Source organism: Brienomyrus brachyistius, chromosome 10, assembly GCF_023856365.1.
Source record: "Brienomyrus brachyistius isolate T26 chromosome 10, BBRACH_0.4, whole genome shotgun sequence".
NCBI lineage: Eukaryota > Metazoa > Chordata > Actinopteri > Osteoglossiformes > Mormyridae > Brienomyrus > Brienomyrus brachyistius.
Window position 1 is genome coordinate 3,956,791 of NC_064542.1, and position 21,711 is coordinate 3,978,501.

At 40.5% G+C, this 21,711-nt stretch overlaps 1 protein-coding gene across 1 annotated transcript; it reads left to right on the plus strand.

The window, feature by feature from the left end:
- Positions 1-1,590: 1,590 nt before the first annotated feature.
- Positions 1,591-8,418, plus strand: si:ch211-132p1.2 (proteinase-activated receptor 4). Its single transcript, XM_049029737.1, has 2 exons — positions 1,591-1,824; positions 7,026-8,418. The coding sequence occupies exons 1-2, from the start codon at positions 1,710-1,712 to the stop codon at positions 8,108-8,110; spliced, it is 1,200 nt and encodes a 399-aa protein (XP_048885694.1). The 5' UTR covers positions 1,591-1,709; the 3' UTR covers positions 8,111-8,418.
- The last annotated feature ends 13,293 nt before the right edge of the window (positions 8,419-21,711 follow it).

Genomic DNA, 21,711 nt, shown 5'->3' on the forward strand with positions numbered 1-21,711 from the left:
TTTGTGGGTTTTTGTTTGTTCACCCGCCTCTTGAGGATTGACTGCAAGTTCTCAATGGGATTAAGTTCTGGGGAGTTTCCTGGCCATGAACCCAAAATGTTGATGATTTGTTCCCCTTTTGCCTTTTGGCACAGTGCTCCATCATGCTGGAAAAGGCATTTTTAGTCATTTGGTACCATTCTTTATTCATGGCTGTGTTCTTAGGCAAAATTGAGCTAACTCCCTTAGCTGAGAAACAACCCCACACATGAATGGCCTCCGGAGAATTTGGAGGTGGAGAATTTGTTTTTTAATGTCATTCAATAAAACAATTAATTTTACAAAAAAAAATACATAAAATATTGTAACTTGACTTCAACAATTAAATTAATGTAAGACAGTTAATATAATATGTTTTATATGATCTGAAAACATTTTTACTTCACTACAGGAATAATGTAGGAAAAAAATGTTGACAGATTTAAAGCTATTACCTTAAAAGACAAAATATTCAATATTTGTAGTTTTAGTGTGGAAGTTGCATACCTTGATATGGATTCCTTATTGATCAACAATTACAATTTTCACGAATCTGTAATTGTCATTGATTTTAGAAAGATCTCGGTGTGTATGTTGATGCTTCCATTTCTCACTCTCGCCAGTGTGGGGAAGCAATTTAAAAGGCCAATAGGATGTTAGGTTACATCTGTAAGTGTGTGGAGTTTAAGTCAAGGGAGGGGATGCTAAGATTGTATAATTCCTTGGTAAAACCCCACCTAGATTATTGTGTGCAGGATTGGTCACCTTACCTTACCTTAAGAAGGACATTGCTGCCTTGGAAAGGGCTCAACGTAGGGCTACAAGAATGACTCCTGGTCTTAGAGGAATGTCTTATGAGGAGAGGTTAGCTGAGCTGAATCTGTTTAGCCTCGAGTAAAGGAGACTAAGGGGGGACATGATCCAGGTATATAAGATTCTAACAGGTCTGGATGCTGTTCAGCCAAATGGCTATTTCAATATTAGTTTAAATACTAGAACTCGTGGCCATAGGTGGAAATTAGTGGGAGAACATTTAAAAATGGATTTGAGAAAGCACTTCTTTATACAGTGTGCAGTTAGAGTATTGCAAGCTAAAACCCTGGTTTCCTTTAAATTAGAGCTAGATAAGATTAACAACTCTGAGCTATTAGTTTAGTTCTCCCCAAACATGTTTTATGGGCCAAATAGCCTCCTCTTGTTTGTAAATTTCTTATGTTCTTACTGTCATATTGAAAATAGCATTCATGTGTGTGTTTGACAATGTGATAATAAATATGTATGAATGAATGGGTGTTTGTGCATCACTGATTAGCATTGTATGTTTCAGTGTTGCCTTCCTATATTTGTGTCTTTGTCTGTGAGTCTGCATGTTTGCAAATGCGTGGTTGTGCGTGTAGGGACATGTGTGACTGCGTTACTATAAAGGGAAAATGTGAGTTTGGATTCAATACATGTGTCTGAATTTGTTCGTATGTGAGAGAGAGGTAATTGTAAGCATATGTGCCTGTAAGTGTCGCTAAGGGTGTGTATATGAGTGTATCAGAAACAGGAAAGGGGTGGTAACTGGAAAGAGGAAAGCCCAAAAGCTCTGTATAGAGGGGGGCTAGACTGTCTCACATCCTGTCCCCTTGGAGCAGACACAGGCAGAACTCAAACGTAACAGAACACTACAAAGAGAGGTTCCTGATTCCATGGCCCGGCCTCCTGCGACTCCAGCCCTGCAGCTGCTGCTGGCACTCAGCTGGATTTTAGGAGGTCAGAGCAGCCTGACCGCCTCCATGGCTGCAGGAAACGCCTCTGAATTCCGTGAGTTGCGTCCTCTGAGTCTAAGCTGCCTGCATGCCTCTTCAGCATGAGTACTGATGTGGAGGACTGGATGTGAATATACAGCGGAGTGTGAGCGTATAAATGCACTGGGGATGTTGGCAGATTGTGTAATTTACTTTATGCATGTTTCTAGCAGTTTTATGGATGAAAATAGAGAGAGGTCTTCAAGAATGATTTATTCATGTTTAAATGGCCTTTCTTTGCTGCATTTTTCCTTTACGTTCCTCGTGTACCCAATACTAAGGTTGAGTTATATTATGAGATTATATAGCATATTGGCAGACTAAAAACATTTAACATTTTTATAATGTTCCAGAGGCCGCTTGTAGTTGAAAGGCTACGCATTCTTGCTTTGACTAATAATTTTGCTTTCTGTTTTACAAGCATGTGTGCTGAACTCCAGATATGCTTGTAAAGGCAGTAAGAAAGATGCTGGTATCTCATTTGGTTTGAGTAAAGAATTGGTATCTCTGAGTTTTTCTTCATTTTACCAAGGCAGACAAAGCATTTAAACAGACGTTTTAAAAGCCTGACGAATACAATTATACTGTCTATATGTCTAGATACCATCTGGATGTTTTTAAAGGAACAATGTCAGGCTGATCCAAGACTTTATTTTTCCCAAAAATTCCCCTTCGCTTGCTCAGGCCAGACTACCAGTGACATCATGATTGGTTTTACTTTGGCAATAAGAGGTCTCTAAATATAACAAAATAAGAAGAAAAATAATCTGATTGACTAAGTGATTGGGGGGGGGGATTTGCAGCTATTTTGAATGTTAGCATGTACACAGTTCATAATGTTTTTCTCTTTGGGTGTAAAGTATACATTTTGATGGCATTTAGGTAGTGTTGTCTGGTTACAGACTGCCACTTTAGGATGTGTATACTGCTGTTTACCAAGGGCTAGCTTAGCTCTACCTCTACTGTGCTCAGGGTGGGTACTGTGAAATCCTTCAACAGGCCTACACATAGGCATGATGAACTCCAGATCGGCAGAGCACTATTTTTTGGTCATGTGACTATTTGCATGCCTGGAATTGTTTATGCATACAATATGTACACTCCCTTGCCCTTGTTCTTCCCAGTATAGACCACGCTATAGTCACTATAGTTCCCATTTTCTACAAAAGGAAGCTAATGATTGGTAGAGTTGAACCCAAAAGAATTAATCCATCCGTCTTCTAAATGCTTACTCTGGTCAGTATCAGGAGGATGGGGGGAGGATGCAGAGGGAACAGTGTAGGGAGTGCATCCTGAATCGGATGCTAGTCCATTGCAGGGCACATAGACGCACATACAGACATGCACTATTGGCATTTTAGAGCTGGAAATCAGCTTAACTGCATGTCATTGGACTGCAGGAGGAAACCAGAGTACCAACTTGCAAACTCCACACACACACAGCAGAAGTGACACTAGAACCCGCTGCCCTGGAGGTGTGAGGTAACAATGCTACCCACTGAGCCACCAAAACAGTAAATATAATGAACAGATGGTAAATGTTTAAGATATTTATGTCATAACGCTTTTCATCAATAACACTTTCATAATGCCTTCATTATGCATTTATGGAATAATCAGTGGACCTTCATAAAGCATTCACTGAACATTCATAAGCAGCATTTAAGTATACCTTACTATACTAACATACTTAAGCAGCATCAGTTTACATTAATGACATACTATAGGCATACATCAAAGGAGACAGAATTGGAGGAATGTAGCAAGGCACAAGAGCTGGTCTGATTAGTAGATTGATAGAATTTCCACTGAGATACGTGCAGCTTGGTCCTGCCTGGATATAGGAGGAGAGGGAGGATGGAGAGAAAGGTATATATTAGTATGACTGAATCTAATTGCCCCTCGACCTTGCACAGGATAAGCAGGTGCAAGATCGATGGATGGATGGATGGATAGATGGATGACTGATTCTAATGTATCAAAAAGGTTTAGCAAAAAATAAAAAATAACAGGGGCCTGATAGTATTTCCCAAATATTTTTTATTTTATTTAACATTTATTGTATCAGGCAAGACATAAAGAACAGTTTCTTATTAAAATGACAGTCTGACAAGTGCCAGAAAACACTTGCAGGAGAAGGAAACGAAATATATTCTAATGGATAATGCTTAATGGAAAATTGCTAATGTATTACGGGAAGCAGAGACTTGAAAACTACAGACAAGTTACTCCTATTACAAATGTAACATGTATTAAAAGTCATGAGGCTGTTAAATTTGTGGAGGCTATAATTTAGTCTAAACTGTGAAATTACTTATTGAACAGTGTTATTTTAAGGGATAATCAGCAGGGATTTAATTAAGGCATGTGTCACGCAACTCATCTACTGATTTATTGTGTTTTGCGTATCTCACAACAACATTACTACATGATTGATTTAGAATTAAATGGATTTGGAAAACTTAGAATGTAATGTATGGATAGAAAACTAACTGGAAAAAGGTACAGTACTGTATGTTTTAAGATGCTTCAATGTTCCTATTATTTATACACATATACATACATATCAACTGTTATATTATGCATATAAACATGTTCAGATGTAATATTTTATATATTAGAATTATAGAATTTAGTATTTTAGACATGGATTCCATCATATTAATCAAACTAATAAAATCTGCTTGTAATACTTTCTTCTATAAGATGCTGAACATTTATTTCTATTCATCCATATTCTTATAGCCACTTTTCCAATACTGGGTGCTGGTGATCTCGGAGCTAATCCCAGGAAGAATGGGAAGTATGGCATGGAGCACCCTGGACAGGATACCAGTCCCTGGCAGGTCACACAGTTACATACAACCTAATAGTGTGAGCAATTCTAAGACAACGACTAGACCAAGCACCCAAAGGAAACAAATGAACAATGTGAGACCACAAAATCCATGCACTAACATGGATCTAGGGATGGGATCACACCTCTAACATTATAGGTTTGAAAAGAACACAGATACTCTTTTTGCCTTGTCCATCTTACTCTCTGTGAGACACACAAACACACATAGAAGTGACAGCAGATTTGGGGGTAATAGGCTCAGACAGCATACAGTGCCCCTTGAGCAACTGAGGGTTAAGGATCCCACTAAGAGGACCCACAGTGGCATCAGTCACCAGCCATGGAATTTGAACCGGTGACCCTCTGATCACCAGAACAGAGTTTTAACGTTCCCCCAAAGGCTACAGGGACACCCCCTGAGATTTACAAAAATGTCTCAATATAATTATGGAAATAGGTGGGAATTTGGCAAATGAGATGTAGTGGTAAAAGAGTTAGGTATTTACGATGATTAATCGGTTTTATGTTTGCACACATCACAGCATTATAATGACCCAAACATATCTCAGATGCATTTGTAAGTGTCCGGAAGTCCAAAGGAGTTTTTCTTAAGCTGTAGAACACACTAGTTGCGTGGCAAATGCAACCCAGTACTCAGCTCATGTCATTGCAAAGCAGAAAGCATTCTGCTACATTCAGTCCTTAAAGTCTAGTCTTGAAGGGACAATAAAGGGAGGCAATGGATCAGGTGTTTTCTGGCACTTGTCAGACTGTCATTTTAATAAGAAACTGTTCATTATGTCTTGCCTGATACAATAAATGTTAAATAAAATAAGGATATAGTTGAGGTTTCCAATAAGAATTACTTTAATATATCTATGATAGTCATAGAGTTGTTGATCTTTATGCATAAGTGTCCTTCATGCATCATCTTTGTGATTTAATGGGATAGTCCTTCATTGTTCAGCAAAAACGCACCTCAGTTGCATAGAACTTATAAAGGACTAACTGGATAAAACAAAAGTGAAAGAATCAAAACAAAAAACCCACAAGAATTTCTATTAAATTGACTGAGAATCAAAGAGTGAAATCAGCCAGTATACCTGGGACAAACACCTGGAGCCTTGCTCAAGGGCCCAGTAGTAACATCACTCTGATAGACTTGGGATTTAAACAAGCAACCTTCCAATCACAGGCACAGAGGCTTAATTCACAATCATGCACAAGCAGCCCACTTTGCCAAGGACCTGGGAAGTAACATCACGTGATATTTTTTGCTGTAAATTATTAACCAACTGCCTTATTTTTATTTAAGCATCATCTAGGGATGTTTAGTGGATGTTTTGAGGAATCAAAGATTTAGAGAGATTTTTTAATTTGTTTGCCCATTGCTTTAGTTATCCTCGCGTTTTTTTTTTATTAATTGTGCATTTAATTGTCATTTATTTAAAATTTTGTAAAACATGATAAGTATTCAGGAGGGATAAACCATTTGACTGGTGGTATATAAAAAGCAGGTTTAGAGTTGAATTGCTGTTATTTTCCGAGTATGTTTATAAGAGGAAAAGAATGATTATACTAATCACACAGTTGTGCAAACTACTTCCCATCATTTTACATGCATTTCTGTAGCTGGTTTCTAACATGCAACAATGTTTCCCAGCAAAGATCTTCATTACCATCAATTTCCCAAATGCATCAATGATTAACAGTTTCAAGGTATTAGTGTTACCAAGTTCAGGAAGGTATAGTCTTAATTTATCCCAGAGACAGAAGTCTATAGCAGTGAGGTCCAGGGCCTCTGCATGCTCATATTTCAAATATGGTTTCAATATAAATTTCTGTATTGTTTGAAATTCAAAATTAAAAAATTACACTAATACCAATAACTGCAAACATATTTTTGAGTTTCCTTGTACTGCATATATGAATATCAATTAGGCCAATTAGTCTATATCTTTAAAAATGCATACACATATGTACCCCTACATAGTACCAGGAAGTTCCATTTTGCCTCAAGAACCACTTCACGGGTTGAAGACGCCTTTTTGAGCACCACTGTTATATTGAGCTCTTATTTCTGGCCTCCCTCTTAGCCACAATTTTCTTCTGTCCTCTGCAATAAACAAGATGTTTTGACAGAAGAACTGCGGCTGGTTGGATGTTTTCATTTATCACACCCTACTCTGTATGTGTTGATCAATAAACACAGTAAGTCAATTGCACTGCACGGCACTCCGACCTCCTTCTCCTAGGTGTATCCCTGTTTTGCCCTGAGAGAGGCTCCAGGCCCAGCTGTGACCCCGACCAAAATAAATGGTAGGTAGATTGATGAGCAAGTGAAATACTCACTGCACTCCACTGTTCCTTTCTTACAGGTCCCCGTATGTTTGGCCTCATAGAAATAAAGGAGCTGGATGGGATTCTCACCCTGGTGTCAGAAAAACAGAAACTGGAGATCCAGAGCTCCTCCACCGTGATTGTGGTGCCCGTCCTTTACTTAATCACGTTCCTTGTCGGGCTCCCAGCGAACATCCTGGCCCTGTGGGTGTTGATCTTCCATACACAGAAGGCCCCATCCACCATCCTCCTCATCAACCTGACAGTGCTGGATGTGCTCCTCCTTCTGATCTTGCCCTTCCGCATCACTTACCACTTTGCTGGCAATGACTGGTTCTTCAGCGAGCCACTGTGCCGACTGGTCATAGCTCTGCTCTATGGTAGCATGTATGGTTCTATGCTCTGCCTGGCATTAATCAGCATAGACAGGTATATAGCTCTGGTGCACCCCTTTGGTGCTCTGACTCTGCGCAGCCATCGCACCTCCCTGGCCATGAGTGTGTCTGTTTGGGTGGTGGTTCTGTTGGCCATGCTGCCCCTGTTACTGTTTCGCCAGTCCTACCAGCTGATCGACCCTCCCATCAACACCTGTCATGATGCCCAGCCTACTGCTTTGATGGCCACTTTCTTTTTCCCCTACTACGCCAGCCTTTTCAGTCTCTGCTTCTTGCTCCCTCTGCTGGTAATAGTGTTCTGCCACGGCTCCGTGCTGAAGACCCTTCTGGCCAGAGGGCACCGCTACTCCCACGCTGCGTGTCTCACCGCCCTGGTCTTGCTGGTCTTTCTTGCATGTTTCCTCCCCAGCAACATCTTCTTGCTCCTCCACTACTTAGACATCTACCTGACAGATGACAAGTACAACCTCTATGTGCCTTATGTAGTCAGCCTGGCCTTTAGCTGCTTTGGTCCCTGCATTGATCCTTTCATCTACTACTATGTGTCTGATGACTTCAGAGGCAAAGTTCTCAGGGTGCTCTGCTGCTGCCATGCTGGGCAACAAGTATCCTCCAATAACTGCGACATACATTTGTCAAACAGCAGCCAATCCAGGAGCACTTTGCTGTCTAAGTCTTGGGGAAACAAGGAAGTTGTACAGAAGGAATCTGCCGGAAGAGCAGTGTAATACACCTGAAGGAATTCTGTAAGGAAACTTTGTAAAGTGTCTTAAAAATGCAATGCTTGCATAAACAAATATTAGACATCATTTATCAAATACTAGAATTTTGCATGTCCCACGTTTATACAAGGAACTGATGTGTGATCCACATAAGTTCAGTAAAAATAAAACACAACAGTGCCTTGTTTTGTATGTGAAAAAATCCCAGTATCATTAAGATGTATGCCTAGCAAAGGATAAATTAGAACTTTGTAAGGTTTCAGACTCTCTGGATACAAGTGTTTGTCAAAAGATAATAAAAGCAGAAAGAAGCAGGGGGTAAAGGGGTTTGTCTGAGAAAGAAGCTAATGTTCAAAAACCTGAAACGTTCACAGACTGATATGCATGTAGACAGGCAATGTGAAGCAAAAGCCATATCTTGATATTTTTAGGCAAAATAGCGACATATGATATATATGTATGTAAGTGGGCTAAATGTTTAAGTCAAAGCCACATGTGATCTGTCACAAACACTTATGTGAAACACTTACAGTGTATTCAAAATGAAATGCAAATAGAGGGTCACTACATGAATGGGCGTGTATGCCAATTAATCCACCTCAAAGCCCCCACACATAAAAACCACAGGCTTGTATGTGACATGAACGCACAGAACAGCATTCGCGAACAGAAGACCCATCCTCTCATTCGCTAGACAGGTTGAATTTTGAGACTTTGGAGGCGGGAACAGTGGCTGATGTCTCTTCTCGATTGATCGGTCACCTGGAAAACTAACTATGATTGGCTGTTTGCTTTGGAAGATAAAGAAATTCACTGACCAGTCAATGAGAATAGCCAGGTTTACATTGTCATGATGTCGGAGCAAGTAAGTCTTACACATACATCTTAACATCTTACAGAGATCCTATTTTAATATTGCACGTTCGAGGTACTTGGAATCACACACACACAGAAGACTGTGCAGGAATAAATAAAACTGAGTGGGATACCGACGCATATCAATCTGTTAACATCTCATTTTTGTTTGTGTATGTACTTAAAGCAGCGCTTGTCATTCAGCGTGGGATTACTAGTATCCCATTCAATTTTATTTGTTCCAGCTCAATCTGCTATCATAATGTCGGTATTTTCCCGCTTCATCTTACTGTATATAAAACGCACATTCTCACGGCAGCTCCCCACATGGCGTACACACGTTTCTGCTCGGTTTTGTACACGGACGGCTCTCAGTGGTAAATCATTGCTATTGTGTTTTTCCTTTTTTAAACTCACAATCATGACACTGACTTTATCCAATACACCGACATTAATTGTATGTTGTTTACAAATGTACGGAACCTGATTTTTATTCAATTTGTAACAATAAAACGGTGCAGAAAATGACCGAACTATTACAACTGCGGTGGCCGCTCTTGCGTTATTGGAAGACGTAGCTTATGGAAGAATTGGAAGAGAGCGCGTATTCAGGGATCATAGTCAGGTGATTTAATCAACACCAAGTCGCGCCATGCCTGCTGTATGCGACGGCATAATCTGCTTGTCACCAAGATATATAAAATTTTCTTACACTGTGGTCGAACAGGCAAACATTAAAGTGTAATTTGCAGCGATGTCCGGTTTTCCCAATGTAATCGGAGCCATCGATTGCACTCACATTGCTATAAAAGAACCTTCAGAGAACGAACACCGCATTTATTTTTTAACTAATTCTTTTAATGTGTTGTTAATATCACACATCGTATCATTTAGATGTTTTAATTCATTGGCAACATCTCTTATAGCGTGTGCTATTGCATTTTGTGACTGCAGCACAGCTTCAGTCAGTACACGGCCGGACGGTCGCCCCTCGGTTTCCGAGGCACGGGAATGTGTGCAGCCAGCGGTGCTGTTAAGACTCTTACGGTGAGCGGCCACTCGTTTTGTCACGTCGACTTTAATGCCCGACCACTTCTTTTTAATTTCGGCCACCGTGCGAATAGATAAAAACACTTTTAACTGACTCCACCACGTTCTGCCGCTCCGTCAACTTTAGTGCTGATGCCACTAATTAAACCACCAAATAATATCACTTTTCTTTTCTCGATTTCTGTTAACATGACCTCCACTTCAAACTCAGTAAAATACTTATTTTTCCCACGTGGTTTATCCATTGTTGTTTAAACAGAAAACAGAACAAAGCGGGTATTTATATAGATTTACATATGCAAATATGCATAATCATGGGCGAGTCGGGGGGGGGGGGGGGGGGTGGCTGTGGGCTCGTTCACGTACGTAAAATTTTGCGCTCATTGGCATTTATAAAGGGAATGTGCGTCGATCTGTGCTTACGCAAAGTTTTATGCATCTGGATTTTTTCTTGCTTACGCACATTACTAGTTTTGTCCGTACGCCATGTCTTAGTGTGAATTCTACGCACGTCGTTATACATGAGGCCCCTGGTCAGGTAAAGTTGGATTACTACATGTACAGCATAATAATCTATACCACAAGTGTGTCTGCTGGGGTTTGGCATGAGTAAATGGTGTCCTGTAGTTGTGTTCTGGGCATACAACAATTCAGGGTATAACGCACGGTTTTGCCAGGTCCCTTGAAGTCACTGTAAAATAAAAGCGTACGCGTATTATAAAGGTGAAACATGAAATATAATGACTAATTGGAGAAAAAAAATCATGTAAAATATGAACAGGAAGATATTTTAATATTTTATTTAGTCATTATCTATTTTGATTTTTTTTTACTAAAATAGCAAAGATACGTTGTTTGTGCAGAACATTTCACAAGGATGTGATTTAAAGTATTGTAATGACTTTTGAGGGAGACCAAGTTCACTACAGAAAGGAAGGCTCAACACAAGGAGTTCAAGTACAATTTGGAACACATCCAACCCTTTATTTACCAGCCTTGAACATGGCTAAAGAAGCCTGTGCGCCCTCTTGCATTCAGAGGTTGCACTGCACTGATTCATCTCATGAGTCCGCCTTCCCCTTTCCCAGTGAGCTGCGCCCACTGTCATTAACCAGGCTCCGCTTCACGAGGACGGTGGGGCGCGGCTTCCCCGGCAGGCAACCTCAAAGGTGCCAGCACCCATCACAATAACCACACAATAAACCTATGCCCTTAACCCCAGCACAACATAGCACGATACCGGAACAATATAGCGCTAACCCGCTCCCAAACCATGAACTCCCATAATGCTCCGTGCGGCCAGCGTGGAAGCAGCCAATGAGGAGGCAGCCCCGCCCCCCACAGTCACTACAGTATTTTACGGAGATCAAATGTTACACAGTAACAATGATAGGTGAAATCAATGCAGAAGGTTCCCCATTGCCTATGGGGATCGAACCAGCAACTTTCACATTATAAGGCGACAACGTAAACCTCGCTGCCGCCGTGCCATTGTACTAAATACTTGCAACATTTACGTAATTTATGCATTTAGTCTGTCTGCAAGCCAACTCTCTGGCCTTTTTTAACGATTACATCTTTGTATTTTTCATACTGCGCCATCAGCAGCGCTTGTTCTGAGGCGGAAAGAAACACTGCTCTCGTTTTACAAGCTTTCCGACTCGTTTGGTTGAGCTATTGTTCATCCATTTATTTGGGCTTCTTAACTATCGCGGGTGTGCGCACTAAGTGAGACTATGCAAGTCTATCTTGAATGAGCCTTGATTAGTTAAAGCTGAACTGCGTTCTTGGAACGACACGAGGCTAAGTTTAGAGATGAAGCTAGGTTGAGTCTGACTTTTTCGGTAAAGTTTGCCTTTCTTTGGCTACTTTCATGGAATACCCCCCAGGTCGTGATTTCAATGATGAAGTATTTCCTTCAGAAGGTGGTCCAAGCGCTCGGCCAATTCCCGTTACAGCCTATCTCCTAACGTTAGGCTGGGACGCCCTTGCTCTCATATCCTCCTTTATATAAAACACATCAGAATGCCATACACTCAAAACAAATAAGAGTCCACACTGCAAACAAAATCAAAATAAATACAAACAGCGCACAGCAATCCAATCAGGTACACACCCTGGGATCACAAGAGCACTGGCTAACGTCCCAACTAATAAGCACAGGATAAGACCTACTAGAGGTTACTAGAGGACCACTAGATGTATTAAATAGTATTAACACGATAGTAACAGTTTAAAATACAAAGGCAGCTTAAAATAACAGAATATAACATACACACTAAAAGAGGGGAAGAAAAACAGTGACTATAGCTCCCCAACTACTGCCGTTCCCTACAGATAACAAAACAGTTTATAAAACCCACAATCTGTATTCCTTGTAATAAATGTAAAAACAGAGATATGTACCTAACACAAGGGCAGCCTCTATATAATCCCCAAGGAACTTAGACTCACACTGGCCGATTAGGTTTTCACCTTCGGTCGTCTATATAATAAAATCACGTATCAGTAGTTAAAACTGTTATGCTGAACAATAGTTGAGCATTACTGAGAAAAAATTAAAAAATAAAATCTTAGTCTGGATGTGCGACTTCTCCTGCTTGTACCCTTAAGCAAACATTCTCATATCCTACCATCAATACACTCGAACTTCACGGCGAGCATTCTTATTAAATCCTGAATTACCTGTAGGAATACAGTAATACTCACCACCAGAGTTTAAATGCCACACTCCCTCCTCCCAATCGACCACCAGCAAGACCAAACGGTAGTTCACTCCAGACTGCGAGACTATGAGGGCATAAATAAGGTGGGATATCGCACCCAACTGTCAAAATAAAAAGTAAAAGTCCTCTTCTCATATATGTTAGAGCTACTCGTACCGGTTACACTATCAATCCATTTCCATCCATTTTCCAAACTGCTTATCCTACTGGGTCCGGGGGGTCCGGAGCCTATGCTGGAAGCAATGGCACAGGGCAGGGAACAACCCAGGATGGGTGGGCAAGCCCATCGCAGGGCACACTCACTCACCATTCACTCATGGGCAATTTAGCAACTCCAATTAGCCTCAGCATGTTTTTGGACTGTAGGGGGAAACTGTTGTACCAGGAGGAAACCCCACGACGACATGGGGAGAACATGCAAATTCTGCATACATGGAACCCAGGCGGAGACTTGAACCTGGGTCCAAGAAGTGTGAGGCAACAGTGCTAACCACTGCACCACCATGCCACTCTCATTAAATATTACATTCTGAAATTCTACACTAAATAAAAGATACTAAGAGGTATTTATGATTTTCACAACATAAATTTATTGGCTCAAAGGGACAACCATTTGCTAAACTATTCATTTATAATATATAATAATCATATTTATTAATATAACTGTATGATGGTATATTATGCATGTGTGTACTCATGTATTTTGTGCTTTTATACTTCTAGTTACTGTCTCTTTTAAAATATTTCTGTAACATTCAGATGCAAACAAGCTAAGAATTTCATTGTGTTGTCGCTTAATAAAGAACCTGAACTTGAATTCAGTTATTAGAGTAGTCAAAGTCTGCAATGGAGAACTCTGCAAAGGGTGATGAAATGTAATGGAAAAACTATCACTTATCTATGAATACAGAATATATCACATTTAAGTGGTATGGATGTCAAACTCGAAGTAGCCTTGGGGAAGTGCCAGATATGAGGTAGTGAAACCCCATTGCTGAGCCTTCTTCAACATGCTCAACAGTGCACAAGGTAAAATTCATTTTGGATGAATTTTACAAATAAATTACAGAATGTGTGGAGAATCTAATGGCAACATTCTTCTTTCTATAGGCTATCAATCACAGTAGCCTTCTGTAACTTTTCCAATTTTTCCATTTCATTTTAGATTCAAACCTCTAGTTTGTCTTCTTATTTTGTCTGTATTGATTACTGGTTTGATATACTTTAACTGTGAATTGAGATGTTAGCTGATATGTGTTTTAGTGAAAGTCTGATATTAACCCAACTTCTCTTCGGCTTTAACTCTAACCCAAGAAGCAACTAATTTCAGGGGAACACTGCTCTCAGGATCTAAACTGGTTACATGATGCTGTTGGGAGAAAGATTCCTTGTAATTCACAATAAAATTTACTTACACTGACCCATTCCGCAGTTACTTTTATATATAGTAAAGTGCAGAGTGAAATCCATGCATTATGATAGCAGACTGAATTTCAAACACTGCTTTAATTAAGTACACACACACACACATCTATGATTACGAGTACCACCTCAAATTTGGTGGAAGACTTACTAGCCTACTAGTTACAACCTGACTAGCAAGTGAGTGTTGTGGAGATGGGAGCGCGTAGAGAGGTTGAGTTTTCTGTTCGCAGATGCTGTTCTGTGCACTTGTATCACACAAACACGGTTTTTATGTACACGGATTTTGAGACTAGTTAAAAACCTTTTGGATTGGTCCACGATTTAGGATTTTTTATGGTATAGTGTTTCCCATTGTTTTGTGCCCTTTGTTTTTTCAAGTTTGGCAGATGCCCCTGGGGGAAGGCAAGTCACCAGGTGGGTTAGGGTTAGGGTTAGGGTTAGGGTTAGGGTTAACCTTGTGGAGGCAAGCCACAATGTTGTGCCACATTATGCAGCACGCTACATCCCTTTACAATGCGACACACTTTCTGCAGACTGTAGAGTAGCACCCCACCGGTCTTGTCCAGGCATCGCCAACCGCCTTTAAGCTGCTCTATAGTGCGCTCTACCACCGCCCGAGCCTGACAATGGGCATCATTGTAACGCTGTTCCTGTTCATTCTGGGGGGTTGCGAGCGGCGTGAGAAGCCACGACTTCAGTGGGTACCCACTGTCCCATAAGGAGTTGTCAAATGGTTAAATCAAACAAAGCTTAAATTAGTCCCCAATTAGTCCCCAATTAAAAGGACTCACCGCACCCTCCCCCCATCCCACGCTTCACCGCTTCATTCCCCCAGCGTTAACAGGTGGATCTGTTGACCAGCGCCCTCGTGGCTGCAGGACCGGATGGCTGTTTGTCTATGCTGGACTACCTCCACCACCCCTTTTCCCTCACCTGTTGCAAGTTGTGTCATTTTATGTTGTAAGGTGTAGTGACCATGTGCTTATGTTGCTGAGGTGTTTTTTTTCGGTTCCTACAATGTCCTCCCTACTGGAGTACAGTCTGGGGGCTGTTTTTTTATTCTCCTCCTCTCTCCTCATGTTATTCTGTTTCTTTTCTTCTCTCTGTTTGCCCCTGTCTCCCGACCTGTCTACCCCCTACTGTGATGTTTGTGTATATGTATGGTCGGGTTGATGGCCAGTTTTTTCGCTGGTACTAGTGACTAGTGACATGGTGTATTGCAACAGCAATAAAGGGTTCTCATATCATATCATATCATAATTATGAAATGTGAGGGGGACACGTCCCCCTCGGATTTAATGCCATGACACTCATGCATTAATGAGACGCATGTTCGAATCGCACATAATTTGTACATTAATAGAGGGAAAGTGCTTTCTATTTACATAAGCAAATTCATTCTCTGAAGGTGCCTTTATAGCAATGTGCGTGCAGTCAACGGCTCCGATTACATTGGGAAAACTGGACATTGCTGCAAATTGCGCTTTAATGTTTGCCTGTTCAACCACAGTGTAAGGAAATTTTATATATCTGGGTGACAGGCGGATTATGCCGTCCAATACAGCTGGCATGGCGTGACTTGGTGTTGACTGAGAAATATCTGATCGGTCCACAAGTTCTCGCTGAAAAGCACCTGTGGACAGAACTTGTAAAGGAACAGGTATGGTGCAATTCCTCATTGTCTGCCTTTGTAATGCTGGCCCCAGTTCAGCACACAGCTCCAAAAGGATTGCTCTTGGAAATCTGAATCGACTTAGAAGTCAGTCATCATCATGAGCCAGGAAATCACTATGATCCCTGAGTACGCGCTCTCTTCTAATTCTTCCATAAGCTATGTCTTCCAATAATGCAAGAGCTGCCATGGTAGTTGTAATAGTTCAGTCATATTCTGCACCGTTTTATTGTTACAAATTGATAAAAAACAAGGTGCTGTACATTTATAAACAACATACAATTAATGTCGGTATATTGGATAAAGGTAGCGTCATGATGAGTTTAAAAAGGGAAACCACAGTAGCAATGACTTGCCACTGGGTGCCGTCCAATTACAAAACAAACAGAAACATGCAGATGCCGTGTCTGGAACTGCCATGAGAATGTGTGTAGCGGTACGGCAAGTTTCATTTTATATTTATCTTGACGTGAGTGTGGAAATGGACGTACTCAACATTTTCATGCATACGCACCATTCATACATAAGGCCCTAGGAACAGAGCTATAAACTGAAACAAGCAAATGCACTCAAACTCACACAGATTCTAGCACAATGACCTACTAGGGAAATGATCTAAGGCAGGAACTTAAATACACAGAGAAAACCAGGGAAAACAAGGGACAATAATCAATAATCAACTCATAATCAATAAACCAATCAAGGGAGGTGCAGGAACAACAAGAAACAAGTTGAAGCAGTAACACTAAATGCAAACACTAAAGACTAAGAATACATAGCAAACAGTAGGGAGACTGGGGGGGAGTGTTCTATAAATCATGATTAAGGGAAAGTCTGACTTATTGGCTGACTAAATGGCTCATTTAAGAGGGAGTTCCTTTCCATGAACGTGTCTTAAATGAATCCCTGCTGAGCTACCATGGTAACATAGGCGAGTGAATAAGTCTGCTCCGGACAAGGTTAACTGCCTCACTAAGTTAAGCGTTGTTTCAAATAACGTCCTGTCATGAATTGTAGGGCACAAACTGGGGAAGCAGGCAAAAGAGATAAGAATGGGGGTAAAATAAAGGAATTTAATGGGCATACGGAGGGGCATGAGGAACAAACAGCATAACACTACAATGACAGAACTAGGGAAACATACTCTGACGTGGACTTACGGTAAATACACAGTGTTAGTGCTGTTCTAATTACGTGATCATCTGTCAAAGAGAATAAAGTAATTGATGGAAAAGTAATTTGACAATATTAAAGGAAAATTTCACATTACAAATAAACAGTCACTCCCATAAACTTTCTATAATATCATACATTACAAATAAACAACACCATATTCTATTACGTATACTATGGCTCTAACATGCCCGGCCATAGAGCCATCAATTAAGCAACCATTAGAACACCATTTAAACTATAATTGACATGACAGTCTATTTAAACTGGGCAAGTATTCTAGCGTACAATACTTCACACTGCTTCTTGCAATAAACATAACTTAGTCACAGGTCTTTCAAGAACACTGCCTTTCGTTTGAACTTGCACACTCCGAACACTGCCTTTTTAATCCGGCATGGTCTTGATCATATGGCCTATCATCCATGAGCTTCGTGGATCTGAAGGATTCACAATCAACACAATGTCATTCACTGCAAAGTTTATTTTCAGCTTGGACCAGCACTGACATTCTTGCAGCAGGGGTAAGTATTCTGTGGTCCATCTACTCCAGAACAGGTCAGACAGATACTGTATTTGTCTCCAACGCCTTCTTCTTCTTCACATTTCTCAAAGACTCCTGGTGGTATTATAGGGTTTATTTTCATCAGTAATAGATGATTTGGAGTGAGTGCTTCAAAATCACATGGATCATCTGACATCTTCGTTAACGGTCTACTGTTGATTATGGACTCTACTTCACACAACAGTGTGTGTAAGCCATCATCATCCAGAACTTGTTGATTCAGTAGAGCACCAAGTACCTTCCTCACTGTCCTAATCTGGCGTTCCCAGACACCTCCTTGATGGAACGCGCCAGGTGGATTAAAGATCCACTCAATTTGTCTTTTCAACATTTCAACTTTATTTAGATCATGTTGTTTAGGAATGTTACCTTTCTTCACAGGAATCTTTTTCTGTGTCAGCACCTTTGGAAGATCAATGTATGTGGTTCCTTCTAATGCACACACTTCTAGACCTGTTAATACATGTCCTTGTGTCTTCTTCTGTTGTCCCATTGTGCACAGTAAGAAGCTTGTTTTCTTTCCATGGACTTTAAGACTGTACATCAGGTATTCAGTGCAGAAAGTAGCAGTGCTTCCTGGATCTAAAAAGGCATATGTTTCTACAGTCATGTCACTTTTCTTTGATTTCACTTTTACAGGTACTATTGACAGAATGCACTCGCTGTCTCCGGCCCCAGTAGATCCAAAAGTCTGCAGATACAGTGAAAGAGGAGCGTTTGACACTGTGGGATTGTTATTCCCATCTGAATAACTATTTTCTTTCGTGATATGAAGTATTGTTTGATGCTTCATAGCACAATCTGTACATGTGAGTCTTTTCTTACAATCTTTGCTTAAGTGTCCTTTAGTCAGACATCCAAAGCAAAGTTCTTTTACTTTCAGGAACTGTATTCTTTCTTGATATTCTTGTTCCTTAATCTTCCTGCATGCACTGAGAGTGTACGCCTTTTCACAGTACAAACAAACCTTTTCAGAGGTGTCAGCGGGTTTAACTATATTCTGATTGTGTTGTTTAGGAGGGTGTGTACTTTGTCTAACAACGTGGAAAACATCTGTAACAAAACTGGCTCCCCTACCATCATTCCTCTTGGCGCTCTTCACCACCGACTTGGACCTGCCCTTTGTATCAATGGGCACTTCCTGTATGTCACCAAAGAGTGGATCATTTACAACTTGTGCATACCAGTCGATGAAGTCAACCAGGTCTTCAAACCTAACTCGTCTTCCTTTACCAGCTTGAAGGTCAAATGCAGTGTTCCTCCACCACTCTCTGACTTTATATGGAAGTTTTGAGATCACCGTTCTCATATTACTTGGATTGTCCATTTCATCCATAAACTGGACATCAATCATGGTGTTTCTGCAACTAATGAGAAATAATGCATACATCTTCAAGCCCTTTGCATCCTCTGCTTTGATCTGTGGCCACTTGAGTGCTTTGTCCAAGTATGCTGTAGCTATCTTCAGCTCATTGCCATAATGATACTGGAGCAGTCCTTTAGCTTCTTCTTTAAAACCTTTATCTGGTTTCATATGTTCACAACTGCAGACAAGATCTCTTGGTTCAGCATCTGTGTATTGTTCTAAGTAGAACAACTTGTCCTGTTCACTGTTTGTCTTTCTTTCATTGGCACTTTCGAATGCCCTCCTGAAGGATCTATAGGTAAGGGGATCTCCAGAGAATACTGGGACTTCCCTCTACGGAAGCTGATAGGCCTTGTTGCATTACGAGTAGCTCTGTTACTTCATTCTGACGTTGCATTATCCTATGAAGGTCTTTCTCATGGCCACTTAACCGCTCTGAATATCTAGGAATTTTTCCTGCTAAGGCGTTTGCTTCACTGCCGCTACTCAATGTCTGTGATGATGGCTTTGAAGGAGGAGGTAAAGAAATTCCTTCTTCTTTCCAGGGAGGATAATAGAAATCTGTTTTGCACTTCTCATTCTTGTATCGATGTGACTGATAATAATTGTTCATCATTATCAGCATTTCATTTGAGCATCTTCATGTTCACTGAATACTTTCAGCCTGACTGTAGAAGCTGCAATCTCTGCCTCCATCTCAACATGCTCTCATTTAACCTTTAACTTCAGTTCTTCAGCATCTAATTCTCGCTTTTCTTAAAAGCTGCTGTATGTAAATGGCAAAGCTGCATGTTCTGCTTCAGTATTCACACGCAGAGCTGGTTGTGGGTTCTGCCACAGATCCATGTGCACTTCTAGCAACTGATGTAAAGATTGCTGAAACACTAATCTTTGGCATAATGTCATCAGTGTCTTCATCTTCCATAAGGATATTATGTGTTTCCGAAACCCATTTTCCAGTATCCAAAAAAAATAAACTTTTCAAAGGCATCACATTTAGGCCTGTACCAAATTGACTGGTCATCTTTTTCCTCTTCTTCAAGTAAATACTGGACTACCTCTCACAGAATAGGCGATGGAAGTCATGTGACAACTTGTCTTCCACTATTTCTACATTGTCTTTGTTTCATTTGCTCAATATTATGCATCTCGTGAGTGAGCAGTGCCAATTTTCCTTGCCTCCTATAGCGAAGTCTATTCAGCTTCTCTTCTATAGCAATCTCTGTGGATTTGGCGACCTCTTCCGTCTAACAGATTCCATGATTTCACTTGCCGACTCAGTCATTTTACTGAGTATATGCTGATCTCTTATTTACGTGAGCTTCAACTAGCGTTTTGAAACATCAAACGTTTCTCCATACTAAATCACTATATGAGCAATCTTCTTTCATTTACCTTCTTTCTAGCTGGATCTGTGAAACTTCGGTTTCCTCTTGCAGTAACCGTGTTCCATCATGAAGTATCCACGTGGCAGACTCTTGTTAGTGCTGTTCTAATATTCCCCAATCATATTTCTAAGAGAATAAAGTAATTGACGCGAGACTTCATTTAACTTCCAAACTCTTTAGTATGTAAACGTAACACAGTACAAATTTAAAAGTTCTTCCAATATTAAAACAATATCTTTTAGCCACGGTCAAAGACTGTTGCGCCCTCAGTCGCATACAGCACTACTGTCATTTTACGACACTTAGCCCATGACGTCAGACAGTTCTTCATATTCGGCAAACAATATTAACGTGAAATTCCACATTACAAATAAACAGTCACTCCCTTAAACTTTCTATAATATCATACATTACAAATAAACAGCACCATATTCTATTACCTATACTATGGCTCTAACACACAGAACTAATGAAGACAATTTGATTTTTTTCCAGAGCTGTATTTGTATATCTTTCATTTTCCAACCCCCAACAAGTCTTTGTGTCACTACTGGTTATTGGCTATATGTGAGCCTTGGTCAATAGACACTAGCATTGCTGGACCATATTAGATACGCTGTGGTTTCTTCTGGTGTTTTCTTTGCTGCTTTTTCCCACCTTTTTTCCAGCTTTGTTTTTGTTGTCAGTATTGTACTAATTTTGTGTTTGTTAATTTACTTTTGTCTTTACTACAGCTGCTCCTGAAGTTTCGTGCCATGCTGAACTGGTTTGGTTTTGAATTTTTATCAGAAGGGCCCATCACTTGGCACCCTGATGATACATTTGCAATTCAAAACATTTCAAATAGGAAGACCTTCTTTTTGTTATTTTTGCACCGCACACAAATGGCACAGGGATTAAATGGCCCTTTCTTCTTGGACTGTCCTGGACTGTCACCTGCAGTGTAATATGGACCAGAATTACTGGTGAACTACTGATAAACTTCCTCTACGATTAAATCCTGCACTCTTGCACATTATGCACACATACTGCTAACTCTGTATACATATTGCGCTCTCACACATACAGTATATACTGTATATATTGTTTATATTTCACCCAGCCATACTATCTCTCTGGGGTAAACCCTAAGCTCTGTTCTTCTTAATAGCATTTTAGTTATACCTTTGAGCATTCAGCATTGAGTACCCATGCCTGGGCTTTCCAGTATTAATGAACCTTTGTGTCCTCCATGTGGAGGTGTAACCCCTCTTCGGTGTGCGTTGTGGTTTTCTCACTCAATGAACGAGGGAATGTGGGACCATGCAGCCATTTTATTCTCCTGGCACAAAACAGCAGAAAGTTGGGATTCTGCAGGGTAGCATAGTGTGGCAGTATGACTATTTTA